Genomic DNA, 14,018 nt, shown 5'->3' with positions numbered 1-14,018 from the left:
GAATCAGAGACCTTTAATGTGCATGACGTAAGACAAATGTGCAGTACAAATGACCTGAGCATTATTTAGCTCATGTGTCCAGCATTCCGATCTATAGTATGGAACAGAAAAGCATCAAAATCTGGGCGCCGCAGTGTCATTCGAAAAATCAAAGTTGATAGAGGAAACTTTAATCCAGTCCGCGTGCCATGTTATACCTCCGTCAGTGCTCTTGAGGTTCTTGTCCGTGACACTATCCAGAGCCATGACATCAGCAAAGCCAGTATCAGCCTCACTTAAAGTGACGGTCAGGTTAGTAATACCTGTGAAGTCAGTATGCTACCTTTTCAGGATTGATTGATCTGGTACATACTGTAACCATCGAGTGTGCCGCAGCTTCCAGATCCGGTGTAGCATTCGTTGCTAGAGTATAGATATTGGATGGCAGCATCGAGAGCTAATAAATCAGTGGAAGTCTTATCTGAACAGCATCTTGGTGCATTCTTACTGTCGCTCTGCTTGGAGACGACCTTGCCATCAATAGTCACAGTCTGGATCACCTTCTTGCCCTCGACGGCGACTGGAATCATATATGTCAGCTTCAGGTTGTTCATAGTAAGAATAGAACCATAATACATACTTTCAAATTCCACAGTAGTATCTCTGGGTACGGTAACATAGTCCTGTCCGATTTGGCCGTCTTGGAAGGAATATCAGCTTCAGTTCCCAAGCTTGAAGCGTATCACTCACCAGGGGTATAAGTACTCGCTCCCACACACCACTCCTCAGCCGAAGCAGGACAGCCCCTTAAATATCAACATAATCAGAGCTTATATTTTATTTCAGTCATTGCCGGTAGATACTCACTGCGATTCCTGGTCAAGAGACCAATTGAAAAGTGGCTGGTAAAGGTCGTGATCACCGCTGCCAGCACTCGACGACGCACCAACCCAAACAGAGACCCAAACCTCGTCATCTGCATTAGATACTTTAGCTCCAGATGGGACTGAAGGAGGCAGAATCGAATAAGTGGCCTTGGTGATTCGAGAATTTCCAGATGGGGGCCCAAGGTAGAAGAGACTGTCGCCGATAACATATGAATCAGAGGGTTGGGATGCGATCGCGCCAATAGCACTCATCAGGTGAACAAAAGTACAAATTGGACGCATTTTGGAATGATTGAGAAGTAAACTTGCAATAGAGTATTGCAAATTGTACTGGAAAGCGAAATGCCTGGATACCGCAGCATAAAGTCGAAGCAGAAGTAAATGATGGAATGGACTTTTATACCTCTGATATCGAGGTGGGAACCACTTTGATTTCACTCCAGCAGGTTTTTGAGCATGAAATCGAAATTGACTTACGTGTGTTCTGACTTGAGCTTCATATAGTGGTTGAAACCAGGGTCAGTTGCTTTCTGATAATATTCGGATTGCCGCTGGTTCATGCGGTTTAAGAACTCTTTCACCCCTTGAAACACGGGCTCTGTGCTTTGGAACAGGGGCTCGGAAAGTTCCCATATATGGATGTATAGTGGATTCACTCTGTGGGGAGCTTCCCATCCAAGCTGTGACCCTCTTTCCGTATTCATGGTCAGACCGGAGCTCCGGTGTGGTGTCGAACGTGATGAGTCGTTCACACTAGTAGTCTACGTCATAGCCTTGGGAGATATAAAGCTAGAAAGTCATTCTGGGAAAGGAATATACCATGCGAATCTTACATCAAAAAATTCACAATTTCTTTTTCAATAGTCTGTTCACATTGTAGTGGCCTGATTTCGAGGCTTCGAATACCTCGTTCATGTCCAGCGGGTCTAGTTGCTGGTTGGGAGTGGACGGATTATGTTGGTTATCTGGGCAGCGCTAACCTGTTTAGGACTAGCGTGGTTGTGGTCTATGGAGTGTATCCTCCAGACCTTCTGCTCTCTCTCTCTCTTTTCTTTATATTCCCAATTCATACATTGCTTTGTGAGCTTCATCCTACACAGTATTGTAATCTTCTTCTCCTCTTGGTGGTTCAAAGCGCTAAGAGATTAGACAAGGTCACTACACTTTGCATACAAGGGGCAGGCAAACCCACCTCTAATGTTTGTGCGATGGAAAGTAATTAGTTTTACGTGATGAAAAATCGCATGATATTCCCGGCCTGTATGCCAATATTTTCTCTGTCTGGGAATGCTGCGATGACCTTCGACTGGGAAATAGCGGCTTCCTTCGACGCTTCAAAATATCCAGAGGATCAGGAGGAAAGATACTGCGAGATGATGTGCCGAAAGATTTCAAGGTGAATTTTGGTAGAGCTGCACGCTCGGCCAGTTCTTTGAGGCGCATTTTTCTGTCAGTCGAATCCGAGTCAGTCATATTGAGTGTGAAATGGCCAAGCTGACACAAGTGAAGCTTCTGCTCGATGGTTCCTGGGGAAGCCCTCTGGCACCAATACTTCCTCAATATGCCTCTCATAGCACTCAAGAATCTGAACTGTGTCAATTTCAAGAGCAAGTATCTGCTGTTCGTGGTCTGGGGAGGCTTGGCATTCGGAAAAGCAGCCTCCGTCAACACGTGGGTGCAGTAGCTAAGCACTGTCAATCTCCTTGGAATAACCCGTGAGTGAACAGAAGAAACAGAATTATATTTGTGGAGAGGGGGAATCGAACGAGGAATCTCTGATTTCAGGACATTTCAGAAAGTTGCAATGTCAGAATTTAATGGCCCTGAAATAGGTACTAGGTACTCACGTTCTCGTGATGCCGATGTCAGTCCGCAGACTCCGCACTCCACCATACTCAACACAACCAATTTATTGTTCTATTGTTTTGATTCAAGTAGAACATTCAGAGGAAGATAATATGACCTATTCTTAATTAGGATCAAATCACTTGAATAAAATGAAAATGGAAATGAATTGCCAAGTCTGCCTGTTATACTCCTCAACAGCCAGTCCTCAAATAACATGATAATATGCTGATAAAAGAGAAAAGAGGGGGAAAGCATTGCGGTGGCTTCAAGAAAGGAAACTGACTTTTCGGTAGAGCGATTTCTATCTGGCTTTTCGCGCACCTTATAGTGAGATATTTCTTCAGGAGTATGAGCACTGTTGACCAGAATTAAAATAATTTGCTCAACAGCCCGATATCCCGATCATTTTACATCAACAGATGAAAAAGTCCATGCTCAGCGGCGCCGCATCGTGAACGGCGTGTATACTATGCAGAGCATCCTTCAGTCAGAGCCCTACGTCAATAAATGCACAGAAATTTTACTACAGCAACTTGAAGATGTTGCAGACGCCAAAGCTTCCATTGACCTGCTCGAGTGGATACGATTGTGAGCAATACTATTAATTTCATTATTATCGATATCTAACAGTAGATTAGGTACGCTTACGATGTTATTGGCGAGCTTTACTTCAGCAAAATGTTCGGTTTAATGAAAGCAAGAGGCGACCATCTTGGGATAATGAAGTCCACTGATACACTGATTCCGGCCATGGCCATTTCAACTGTCATGCCATCGTACCTCCGATCTTTCTTCATGCTTGTTGGGGTGTTGTTTGCCGAGACCCGCAAGGCCCTGTCTGCTTTGAATGACCTAGCGACCGCAGCGGACTCTGCTGTTCAGAGTCATGTTCAAGCATCGAGTTCTGTAGACAATGTGATTCGACGTACTGATCTTATATCTAAAGTATTAACATTCATCGAGATCAAGGTGGGAAGCTTGATTTCAAAATCGATGATGTGAAGCTCGAGGCCTTTGGAGGATAGTAAGTTTATGTGATACCCGGTGCAAGAATCGAGAAAACTGAGAGCTTTTTAGTTTTGCTGGGAGTGATACAACAGCAATTCACCTGTCCACGACTTTGTACCATATCTTGAAGAACCCAGGAGTCTACGCAGCCCTCAACAACGAGATTTTTCAGGCCACACAGCGTGGCGAGTTGAGCTTTCCGCATATATCGTACCACGAAGCGAGCAAACTGCCTTATTTGAGCGCGTGTATCAAGGAAGGCGCTCGCTTACATCCTAGTGTGGCACTTACAATGCCTCGAGAAGTACCATCAACTGGTCGCAGTATTTCGGGGCAGTGGATTTTCGGCGGAGTCCGTGTGGGAATCAACCCGACTGTCATGCAACTCGACAAAACAGTGTTTGGAGATGATGCGGAGGAATACAACCCGGATCGATGGCTGAAGCCAGATGCCGATAAGATGAGTAAATAAATTCTCCAGGTAAGTTACTCCAAGTAAAGCTTAGAACGTGTGTTGACCGTCTTGGTTACAGTTTGGAGCTGGGTCAAGAATGTGTATGGGAAAGAATGTAAGTGCAATCACTCTACCATTAAACCTAGGCTCTAGGCTGACCGTTGATCAGATATCGTTGTGCGAGCTTTATAAGGTCATCCCAGAGCTTCTTCGTCCGTACCGACTTGAATTATCAAGCCCAGAGAAGGATCTAGAGACCAGCGGGTTTTGGTTCTACAAGCCAGCGCCCATGCGCATCCGCGTCTATCGAAAGTAGTGGAGATGACATATTAAAACGTTTGGAAAACTAAATAACCGCTCTGACTTGAGTAACATATTTCTTACAGTCATTGGCTCGTTAATCTCAATCGTTGATCCCAATTTTATTCTTCATTCGGGGGGACCAGGGTCTATCTTTATATTTGAGATATCATAAGCCCAAGGCAAGACATGAAAAAGAAACACCGTTTTTGAACTTACCATCCCGAAAGAGCTGTCTCACTCAATTTTTGCTGCGGTGGGCAGGAGTGACGCAGTGATTTGTTTAAACGAACATTCAGCTTACAAGCATCAGCGTGCTAAAGCGGCAAGTGGGTACCGGTTGAAGGGCCAGCTTACAGAAAGCTTTTACCTCTCATTGTGGCATTGCAAGCCCCAAGAAACCCGATAAGGCCATCTAATCAGATATAAGTCTCCCAAAGCATCATATCAGTACCTAAGCTAGTCTCGTTATAGTATTCTCGATATCGGTAGCTGAAATCGGTCGTATGAAGAACTCGCAAGGATAACTAGCGTTTATTCCCGGGTAGATCTGATTTATGGACCATAGTGCGTCCTCCACACTCAGAAATAGAGCAGCAATACCAACGCAGCTCAGATTAGTCAATGCCGTAACCCTCCTCTCGGGTGACCTAGGCAGGGGGTTCAACATATTTCTAAGCAATATATGAAGTAATTTACCATCGAATACGAGAAAAGACATAGGAGTCAGCGAGATGCACGTAAGAAATTGATGAAAATTGAAGAACGAGAGAAGCTATACTAAACAGTGAAGAATATAAATACGATAAACAGGAGGGTAGAAAGATAACATTCTAATACTTGAATTTTGACTGCTTTGTATATGACTAATAATTTGTTACAAACAGCGCCTGTAAGAGGAACTTAAGTCGATTCCAAGGTTGTAAGTATTTTTGATCTTCTGAATACATCTGGACAAGAATTTATCCACTTTCCCCCGCATCCCCACTTGCCGCCCCCACTCGGCCTCCAAAACGCATTCCCGACAGCTCATATTCCCCACGTTTCGTACATGATGATGCCGAGTTCTGAGAACCGACGCACCTCAAAGGCTTGTGATCCTTGCAAGCGACGCAAAGTCAAATGCAATGGTCAGACCCGATGCCAGCAGTGCACACACGCCGGCCTACCGTGTACCTACACAACCAGCCTGCCAGACCAACCACGAAAAAAAGCTGTACGACGGGGTACTGTTATTGCCGAGTGCCGTACACTGACCTCAAAATCAACAAATGCAGACTCGTCGCTAGCCCCCCGGGTTTTATCCCCTCACGTTCCTCAATCTATCGCATCGCATCCAAATCCAGCATTCTTCCTTGAACTCTTGAGCGATTACGAACAGTATGTCTACCCAATGAGTCCGGTCATTACAGCGGATTCGATCCACGAGATGATCATGGATATGACCGACAGCACCGACGCTGGATCATTCGCCTACATATTCGCGGCTGTAACCATGGACTTGACGAGAAGTGAGCCCGTTCAGGATGCACCCGCCACACGAGACCGTATTGCAATGCTATTGACCCGTTCACTGGAGCTACGCCGGCCACTTGGCCTCGACTCCCAGCCTAGTGTTATGCATGTTATGAGAGACGTCTTTACAGAAATGAGCTGCATGACGCTGCGCCGGCCCGAGCTAGGCCACATGTATCTTCGCGAGGCAATCTCGTTGCTTTACATGTTGAACGCTCATTCGGAGGATGATTTGGCTAGGCTTGATCTTGAGCCACGCGCTCGCCTGCAGCGGGCGTATTGGGAGTGTTTTATACACGAGAGATTTACTGCATTGACCTACCACCGCCCCACATGCTTAAATCCACTAAAAGCACTGCCTGATCACGATGTGTCACTCCCTGCAGATGTTGAGATTGGCTTCAACTCTTGCATCAAGAACTTCTGCCTTGTTGATAGGCAGTTTCTTGATTTCTGGCTGGGTGATCGGTCGGGCGTGACTGCTGGATGGGTCGAGGAGAAACAGAGCCAGCTGGAGGATATTGACTGGCATTGTGAAGTCTTGCAACTACCAAAGATGCAGCAAGCAGATCTTATTATCACAAGGCATTGGCTACGCACCCTGACATGGCAAATGGGCTTGTCCAATACGCTCCTGTCTTCGTCGCCTGGTTCTTCAATTCTACTATCCCTCTCTTTCCCGCTGCGTCTGTCAAATCAGCTTCGCCAGTTTCTTACCACTATCCCGCGAGATCTGGTGGGGATCCACGGCTCTGGAATTCTCAAGAAGCTTTTTGAGATTGCCAGCACCATAGCTGATGTCGTGATTCATACGCCATACACTCCAGGGGATGATACAGTGCAGCGTATCCACGATATTCTATTTCTCAAGAAGTTTGTATATTCTTTTGCAGGATTACAGAGCTTGTGGCCGGAGCTGTTGACAGAGAAGTTTGAAATGATTCGTGACAAGTACCCAGGAATCAAAGAGATGGAGCTTCTTGTATGATTGAAATAGTAATTTACACAATAGAGTTTATCAAAACACTCCATGTCTAATACTAACTCTCCTGCTCAGTCCCATATGGCTCTTCTCACTAGCTTCATGACTCGATGACTAAAAAAATCACAGGCAATGAAGAGCCCCTCTGCACAAACCTTCAGTTGAGGCTCAATTCTTTATGCCAAGATCATATACATTTTTTCTGTTGGATGCAGTCCCAAGTTCTTCAGGGAGGCAGTATTGGTAGATCTATAGAAAGATTTTAGTAAACCTAGCATAGGTAAATGCTATCTATAAGCCTTTGAACTCTTTGAAGATTTCTTCTTAGGCCTGAGGTAGCCTTGGAATGGAGTGGTGGCCTGGTAAGTGTGAAAGCACCATATCGTGAGCAAACCGATGGTGGATTCCGATTGCTACTGCCTTTGTAATCGCTCATGGTGTCTATCAAATAATTGGCCAGTAATCAGTATTCGTATCTAATTGCCTATCATCACCGCCTGAGGAATGATTGGTATTTGCAGGGTTGGCGAGATATGAGCTAACATGAACGCGATACCCGAAAGAGTTTGCTGACACGTAGATGTCGCCTAAAAAGAAGAAGGCTTACGATGCTGAGGGGCAGAGGGGCGGAGGCTACCTTGCGGATATCCCTCCCTCCTGTCCCCCTTCTCGCTATCAAAAGCACTGGTGTAACCTCGTGCACTTTAGATCCAGAGATCCCAGTTTCACAGTAACCTATCCTCATTGGCCTTCTCAACATGTCAGGCCTAGATGTGCTCGGTGGGATCTCTGCGGTGATCGGCCTCCTTGATGCATCGATCAAGATCTATGATAGTGCCCAGCATGACATCAAGTTATCTGCAACTTTCGAAGTCATTCGACTCCGCCTTCCGGTTCTCCTCCATACCCTTGAGATATGCAAAAGCCATCTGGGATCTAGGCAAGATGCAATACCTGAAGAGATTTGCGAGGCCTTGGAGAACACCCTCGAAAATTGTGACGCAAAGGCATCAAATTTGAGAGCCATCTTCGAGAGGATCATCCCCGGTGAAAGCGACCGATGGAATGTGCGATATTCAAAGATCCTGCGGAGACTTGGCAAGGGCAACAAGGTCGAGGAACTAATGACGTCTATCACGGAGGACGTCCAACTGGTTGTGAACCACGATGCAGTCCATTCTGCGAATGCACGAGAAAACCTGGAGCTTGAAAACATTATCCAAGAGATGAAGTCGATCAAATCCTCAGTGTCTACCGAAGATAGCTCCTCGATGACATTTAGTAGCGGCGGAGGGGCGCAAACGAATAATGTGAATAACGGTAGTGGGCAACAGATCAACAACAATGGGCATGTGGAAACGCAGAATTTCAATTCTGGTAAGGAGCAGACCTGACTGGATACATTTCTTACACTATATAAGGGTACATATGAGATCCATGGCTTTTTTGCGTCTACCCAACCACTCTTATGATTGAAGCATCCATTCTTTCTTTCCTCAACTCGGTTAAAGGCACATCCAATAAATCGACGCACCTTTAGAGCAACGAAAAACATCCACTAATAAATGTCACTAGTCGCTTATAAGCACAAAGAAGACTATAGCTTCTATGGCCCCATCGGTCTCCAACTGGGCCAAGCGCCTCATATTGACCCAGAACTCTTTATCGGTCGGAGTTCCGAGCTACATAAAATCGCGAGTATCTTACAGCCTCTTCATACTTCACGAAAACAGCGGCGCCTGTTTCTTGCTGGCCCAGGTGGCATTGGCAAGACCCAGCTTGCCATTGCTTTCGCGGAATCTCATCGTGACACCTACAAGTCGGTGCTTTGGCTAAATGCGACATCGGAAGCCACACTGAAAGACAGTTTTCGACGGATCGCCTCGCTCATATTTTCTGTCCAGGATCCTCAAGTACTAGAGAGTGTTACGATCGGTGAACGTGTGCAGAGGTGGCTATCAGATTCGCAAAACACTCAATGGCTCTTGATCTTTGACAATTATGATAACCCTAGCCACTTTCGCATCAACGACTATTTCCCAACCGCTTCCCATGGAGCTATAGTAGTGACAACTCGCCGCCTGGATGTTGGCTCAGATACTCTGCAATTGAAGCCCTTGCAGGATATTTCAGATGGCTTAGTTATTTTGCAATCCCGTTCAAAGAGAATCAATGCGCAATCAGGTATCGTACGAAAAGCATGTCTTAGATAAACTATGAATTAACCATCATGGTTAGACCCGTTTGCGAAGCGCCTTGCTGAGCGCCTCAATGGATTTCCTCTCGCTTTGGCCTCTGCCGGAGTGTATGTCCAGCTGACAGGATTGTCATTTGAGCGCTATCTGCAAGACTATGAAGCCCATTTGAACATCGATCCTGACCGATCGATTTCACCCCAGGAGTACCACGATCGGACCCTCTACACGACCTGGGATATATCATACTTTTATCTCAAAGTCGAAGACGCAACTGCAGCAAAATTGCTGAAAATGTTGGCATACTTTGATAATCAAAGCCTTTGGTATGAGCTTTTTCATGATGGAATTACCGAAAACTCTCCAGAGTGGCTATGCAGAGTAGTAGCAAGTGATGCTATCTTCCGCAGAGTGATGACTACCCTTACCAAATACTCTTTTCTAGAAATTGACGGGGCGTCAGGGTCATGGAGTATGCATAATTGTATACATGACTGGACACTAGCAACACTTAACAAGGATCTCGATATGACTAATTACTGGTATGTACTTGATTGTGTTGCTGCGTGTATTACAAAGGTTGATAGTGCGTCACTCGGGTATACCTCCTTCGCTCCTATCTCTCGTCACGCGGTACGGCTATTAGACAAGCGCTTTCTTGGAAAAGATATGGTTTCTAACTCTAGTCTTGATCGACTGAATAAGGCATCTCATGTTTCAATGCTACTACGAGATCAAATTCAGCTGGACAAGGCGGAGCAGATGCTTATGCGGGCGCTAGCTGGGAAGGAGAAAGCGCTGGGACCAGACCACACGTCAACCCTCGCCACTGTCAATAATCTCGGGGACCTATTTTGTGACCAAGGCAAGCTGGACAAGGCGGAGCAGATGCTCATGCGGGCGCTAGCTGGGATGGAGAAAGCGCTGGGACCGGACCATTCGTCAACCCTTAGCACTGTCCACTCTCTCGGGGTCCTATTTTGTGACCAAGGCAAGTTGGACAAAGCGGAGCAGATGCTCATGCGGGCGCTAGCTGGGAAGGAGAAAGCGCTGGGACCGGACCATTCGTCAATCCTTAGCACTGTCTACTCTCTCGGGAACCTATTTCGTAACCTAGGAAAGTTGGACAAGGCGGAGCAGATGTATATGCGGGCGCTAGCTGGGACGGAGAAAGCGCTGGGACCGGACCATTCGTTAACCCTCAGCACTGTCCACGCTCTCGGGATCCTATTTTGTGACCAAGGCAAGCTGGACAAGGCGGAGCAGATGTTTATGCGGGCGCTAGCTGGGATGGAGAAAGCGCTGGGACCGGACCATTCATCAACCCTCAGTACTGTCCACGCTCTCGGGAACCTATTTTATAAACAAGGAAAGCTGGACAAGGCGGAGCAGATATATATGCGGGCGCTAGCTGGGAGGGAGAAAGCGCTGGGACCGGACCATTCGTCAATCCTTAGCACTGTCCACTCTCTCGGGAACCTATTTCGTAACCTAGGAAAGTTGGACAAGGCGGAGCAGATGTATATGCGGGCGCTAGCTGGGACGGAGAAAGCGCTGGGACCGGACCATTCGTTAACCCTCAGCACTGTCCACGCTCTCGGGATCCTATTTTGTGACCAAGGCAAGCTGGACAAGGCGGAGCAGATGTTTATGCGGGCGCTAGCTGGGATGGAGAAAGCGCTGGGACCGGACCATTCATCAACCCTCAGCACTGTCCACGCTCTCGGGATCCTATTTTGTGACCAAGGCAAGCTGGACAAGGCGGAGCAGATGTTTATGCGGGCGCTAGCTGGGATGGAGAAAGCGCTGGGACCGGACCATTCGTCAATCCTTAGCACTGTCCACTCTCTCGGGAACCTATTTCGTAACCTAGGAAAGTTGGACAAGGCGGAGCAGATGTATATGCGGGCGCTAGCTGGGACGGAGAAAGCGCTGGGACCGGACCATTCGTCAACCCTCATCACTGTCAATAATCTCGGGATCCTATTTTATGACCAAGGCAAGCTGGACAAGGCGGAGCAGATGTTTATGCGGGCGCTAGCTGGGATGGAGAAAGCGCTGGGACCGGACCATTCATCAACCCTCAGTACTGTCCACGCTCTCGGGAACCTATTTTATAAACAAGGAAAGCTGGACAAGGCGGAGCAGATGCTTATGCGGGCGCTAGCTGGGAGGGAGAAAGCGCTGGGACCGGACCATACGTCAACACAGAAAACTGCCAGTGATCTAAGGAAAGTACGTCATCGCTTGGCTAAACCGAGCAACTAGAGGCGAATGCTTCGGCGGGATGGAGCTAAGTCGTAGCATAGTATTATTGGACGATGACTTTGTGCTGAAGTAATATTGATATGATCAACCCATTGTATTACCTACCCATAGTTCTTAGTCTTGATTCGAGATTTTCGCCTCATCCCTAACATTCATAACATTCTAAGTCGGACTTCGTTCAGTATTGGCAAAGTCTCCGATGTGCATGCCTTCGTCGGATCAGCTTCAAACCCTGGAGCGCAAAGTGAAAAAAATATTGGATATTTGATATCAAGACCCCCTCCCTCTACGTAAAGTTTGAGTAGAATCTCAATAACGCGGTATCGATGTCATTGCTCTATTGAAACCCTGCATTGTTGGCAACATGTAATAGGTTGACACATCTAAATTATCAGTTTTTAACCAAATCACGCTCCAAAAGACTTGAGAAAGATATATTCTCCACCAGGTAAATGCGACCTTCATAAGGCTGAAGCACATCCAACGCATCATTCTCGTAGTTCTTAGCCAGAATTTTTGGAGTTCCACTCCCAATATGCTCAGCCAGATCAACCGACTGTTTCTCTCCAGAAAAGTTCAAGGCCACCACAAGTTTCTCTCTTTCCGAGTGTTTTTCAAAGGTAAATACGAATCCATGCGATGGATCGGTATCTTCAAACACACCCTGCGCAAAAACATTCGGATTGGCTCGGCGAACGCGCAACAAGTCCCGCCAGAAAGACAACACAGAATTTGGATCCGAATTCTGTTTCTCCACGTTCAGGGTGGGATAGTTGTCATGCACACGCATCCAGGTCTTGACTCCCTCGCTAGAGAAACCGGCATTGGGGGTGCTATCCCATTGCATGGGTATTCGGGCATGGTCCCGAGCGAGATGAGCGATCGCAACCTTGGTCGCTTTCAACGCGACGGGGTCATTCTTTGTGATCTTCTTGACGTAGTTATAGTAGTTGAGACTGTCGAGGTCTTTGTATTCTGAGATATCCCAGTCCAGGGGTGCGTTTACCATGCCGATTTCCTGGCCTTGATAGATGTAGAGTGTTCCCGATAGGCTGGTCACGAGCATGGCGAGCATTTTTGCACTGGCAGCCCATAGTTCTGGAGTTTCTTCGCTACCCCATCGTGAAATGGAGCGGGCCTGGTCGTGGTTTTCTAGGAATGTTGTACTCCACCCATCTGTCGTGCCGTCCATGAGTGTCTGTGTGCGTTTGACACTTGCGCGTAGCTCGGGTAGTGTCCAGTTTCGTGGTGTGGTCTGGAAGGGAAAATCCTTACCCCTGCCCACGTCGACGATATCAAATTGGAAGACCATGCTTAGTTGCTGCTCTTTCTCCGAAACGTACTTTAGAACATCGGTGACTTCCGGTGTACATGGAAGTTCTCCAACAGTGACAGCGTTGTACTTGAGCAATATCTGGCCCATCTCACGCAAGAACTCATGAATCCGTGGCCCGTTGCAGAATAACGATGCATCCAGTTGATGCTCATGATTAGGATCAATAACAGGCGCATCAAGGAACGATTGATCCTTGCTATACATATTCACCGTGTCAACCCGGAACCCATCAATACCCTTCCGCAACCAAAACTCCATCGCCGACTCGTAAACAGCCGCCCGCGTCTCAGGGTTCTCCCAATTAACATCCGGCTGCTCAACAGCAAACAGATGCAGATAATACTCTCCCGAAATCTCGTCCCACTCCCATGCACTCCCGCCAAAAATACTGCGCCAGTTATTGGGCGGGCGCCGAACGCCATCGGCATCGTATTTCGCCGGGCGCCATATATACCAATCGCGTTTGGGACTGCTCTTGCCAAGCCTCGATTCCTTGAACCAAGCATGCTGATTAGATGTATGGTTGATTACCAGATCGAGTAAGATACGTAATCCCCGCTCGTGACACGCTGCGATAATGGCTTCGACGTCCGCGACGGTCCCGTACGGGCCGTGTACATCTTCATAGTCGGCCACGTCATATCCCATGTCGACCTGGGGGGACTTATACATGGGACATATCCAGATTGCATCGACGCCCAGTGACTGGATGTAGTCCAGCTGCCCGAGGATGCCTGGCAAATCACCGATGCCATCTCCGTTGGAGTCTTTGTAGCTGGCAGGGTAGATTTGGTAAATTGTGGCGTTTTTCCACCACGGCGTTTGCGGGGACATGGTAGTCAAGGGTAAAGTATGTTTTGAATTGTGTAAAATAGCCGACGGACAAGACTTTCCTTCTGAGGGCAAGTTCGATGAGATTAAGAGAAATGGTATTCTGGATTCTGGATTTTGGAATGGAAATTCTTCTGTTCTTGTCTGCTTTTTATACCCTTTTTCCTCTCACTCCCTATGCATTTATTGGTCTTTTGTCGGTCCGACATGATTTACCCCTCCATTCCCCGTGCGAATCTCAATGTCCAAGTGTGTTCTGATTGGTTCATCTACGGGCCGAGATATGCTTCTAGTCTTTGTTTAGAATTCCGGTAATTAGATGCCAAGCCATTTACCACTCTTCTTGATTTTTCGTCTTTTCTTCATGGAAAGGCCTACTAACCCTATGGGGATCATCATGCCGTGTTGCAAGTAT

General features: G+C 47.1%; 5 protein-coding genes across 5 annotated transcripts; 3 read left to right on the top strand and 2 right to left on the bottom strand.

Moving 5' to 3' along the window:
- Positions 1–114: 114 nt before the first annotated feature.
- On the bottom strand, positions 115–1,118 carry N7520_007376 (uncharacterized protein; the record flags this gene model as incomplete). The annotated part of the gene is made up of 6 exons (XM_057141310.1): positions 115–302; positions 353–436; positions 488–559; positions 620–679; positions 730–785; positions 847–1,118. The coding sequence occupies 6 exons, from the start codon at positions 1,116–1,118 to the stop codon at positions 115–117; spliced, it is 732 nt and encodes a 243-aa protein (XP_056995316.1).
- A 1,889-nt stretch (positions 1,119–3,007) lies between these two features.
- On the top strand, positions 3,008–4,492 carry N7520_007375 (Cytochrome P450 E-class group I; the record flags this gene model as incomplete). Its single annotated transcript, XM_057141309.1, has 7 exons — positions 3,008–3,041; positions 3,104–3,302; positions 3,353–3,639; positions 3,684–3,738; positions 3,792–4,186; positions 4,256–4,277; positions 4,330–4,492. Coding segments are annotated over 7 exons (1,155 nt in total), but the record flags the coding sequence as incomplete, so codon positions are not given.
- Positions 4,493–5,533: 1,041 nt separating this feature from the next.
- Positions 5,534–6,979, top strand: N7520_007374 (Zn(II)2Cys6 transcription factor; the record flags this gene model as incomplete). The annotated part of the gene is made up of 1 exon (XM_057141308.1): positions 5,534–6,979. The coding sequence occupies one exon, from the start codon at positions 5,534–5,536 to the stop codon at positions 6,977–6,979; it is 1,446 nt and encodes a 481-aa protein (XP_056995314.1).
- A 752-nt stretch (positions 6,980–7,731) lies between these two features.
- N7520_007373 (TPR repeat protein) lies at positions 7,732–11,436 on the top strand (the record flags this gene model as incomplete). Its single annotated transcript, XM_057141307.1, has 3 exons — positions 7,732–8,350; positions 8,549–9,157; positions 9,212–11,436. 3 exons carry the CDS (start codon positions 7,732–7,734, stop codon positions 11,434–11,436), a joined length of 3,453 nt encoding a protein of 1,150 aa, XP_056995313.1.
- Positions 11,437–11,827: 391 nt separating this feature from the next.
- Positions 11,828–13,606, bottom strand: N7520_007372 (glycoside hydrolase family 13 protein; the record flags this gene model as incomplete). The annotated part of the gene is made up of 1 exon (XM_057141306.1): positions 11,828–13,606. The coding sequence occupies one exon, from the start codon at positions 13,604–13,606 to the stop codon at positions 11,828–11,830; it is 1,779 nt and encodes a 592-aa protein (XP_056995312.1).
- Positions 13,607–14,018: the final 412 nt, after the last annotated feature.

This window comes from Penicillium odoratum (genome assembly GCF_028828045.1).
Source record: "Penicillium odoratum strain IBT 22623 chromosome Unknown utg000005l_segment0_segment0, whole genome shotgun sequence".
Taxonomy (NCBI): domain Eukaryota; kingdom Fungi; phylum Ascomycota; class Eurotiomycetes; order Eurotiales; family Aspergillaceae; genus Penicillium; species Penicillium odoratum.
The sequence above is the reverse complement of the archived record's forward strand: the minus strand, read 5'-3'. Positions and strand labels throughout refer to the sequence as shown.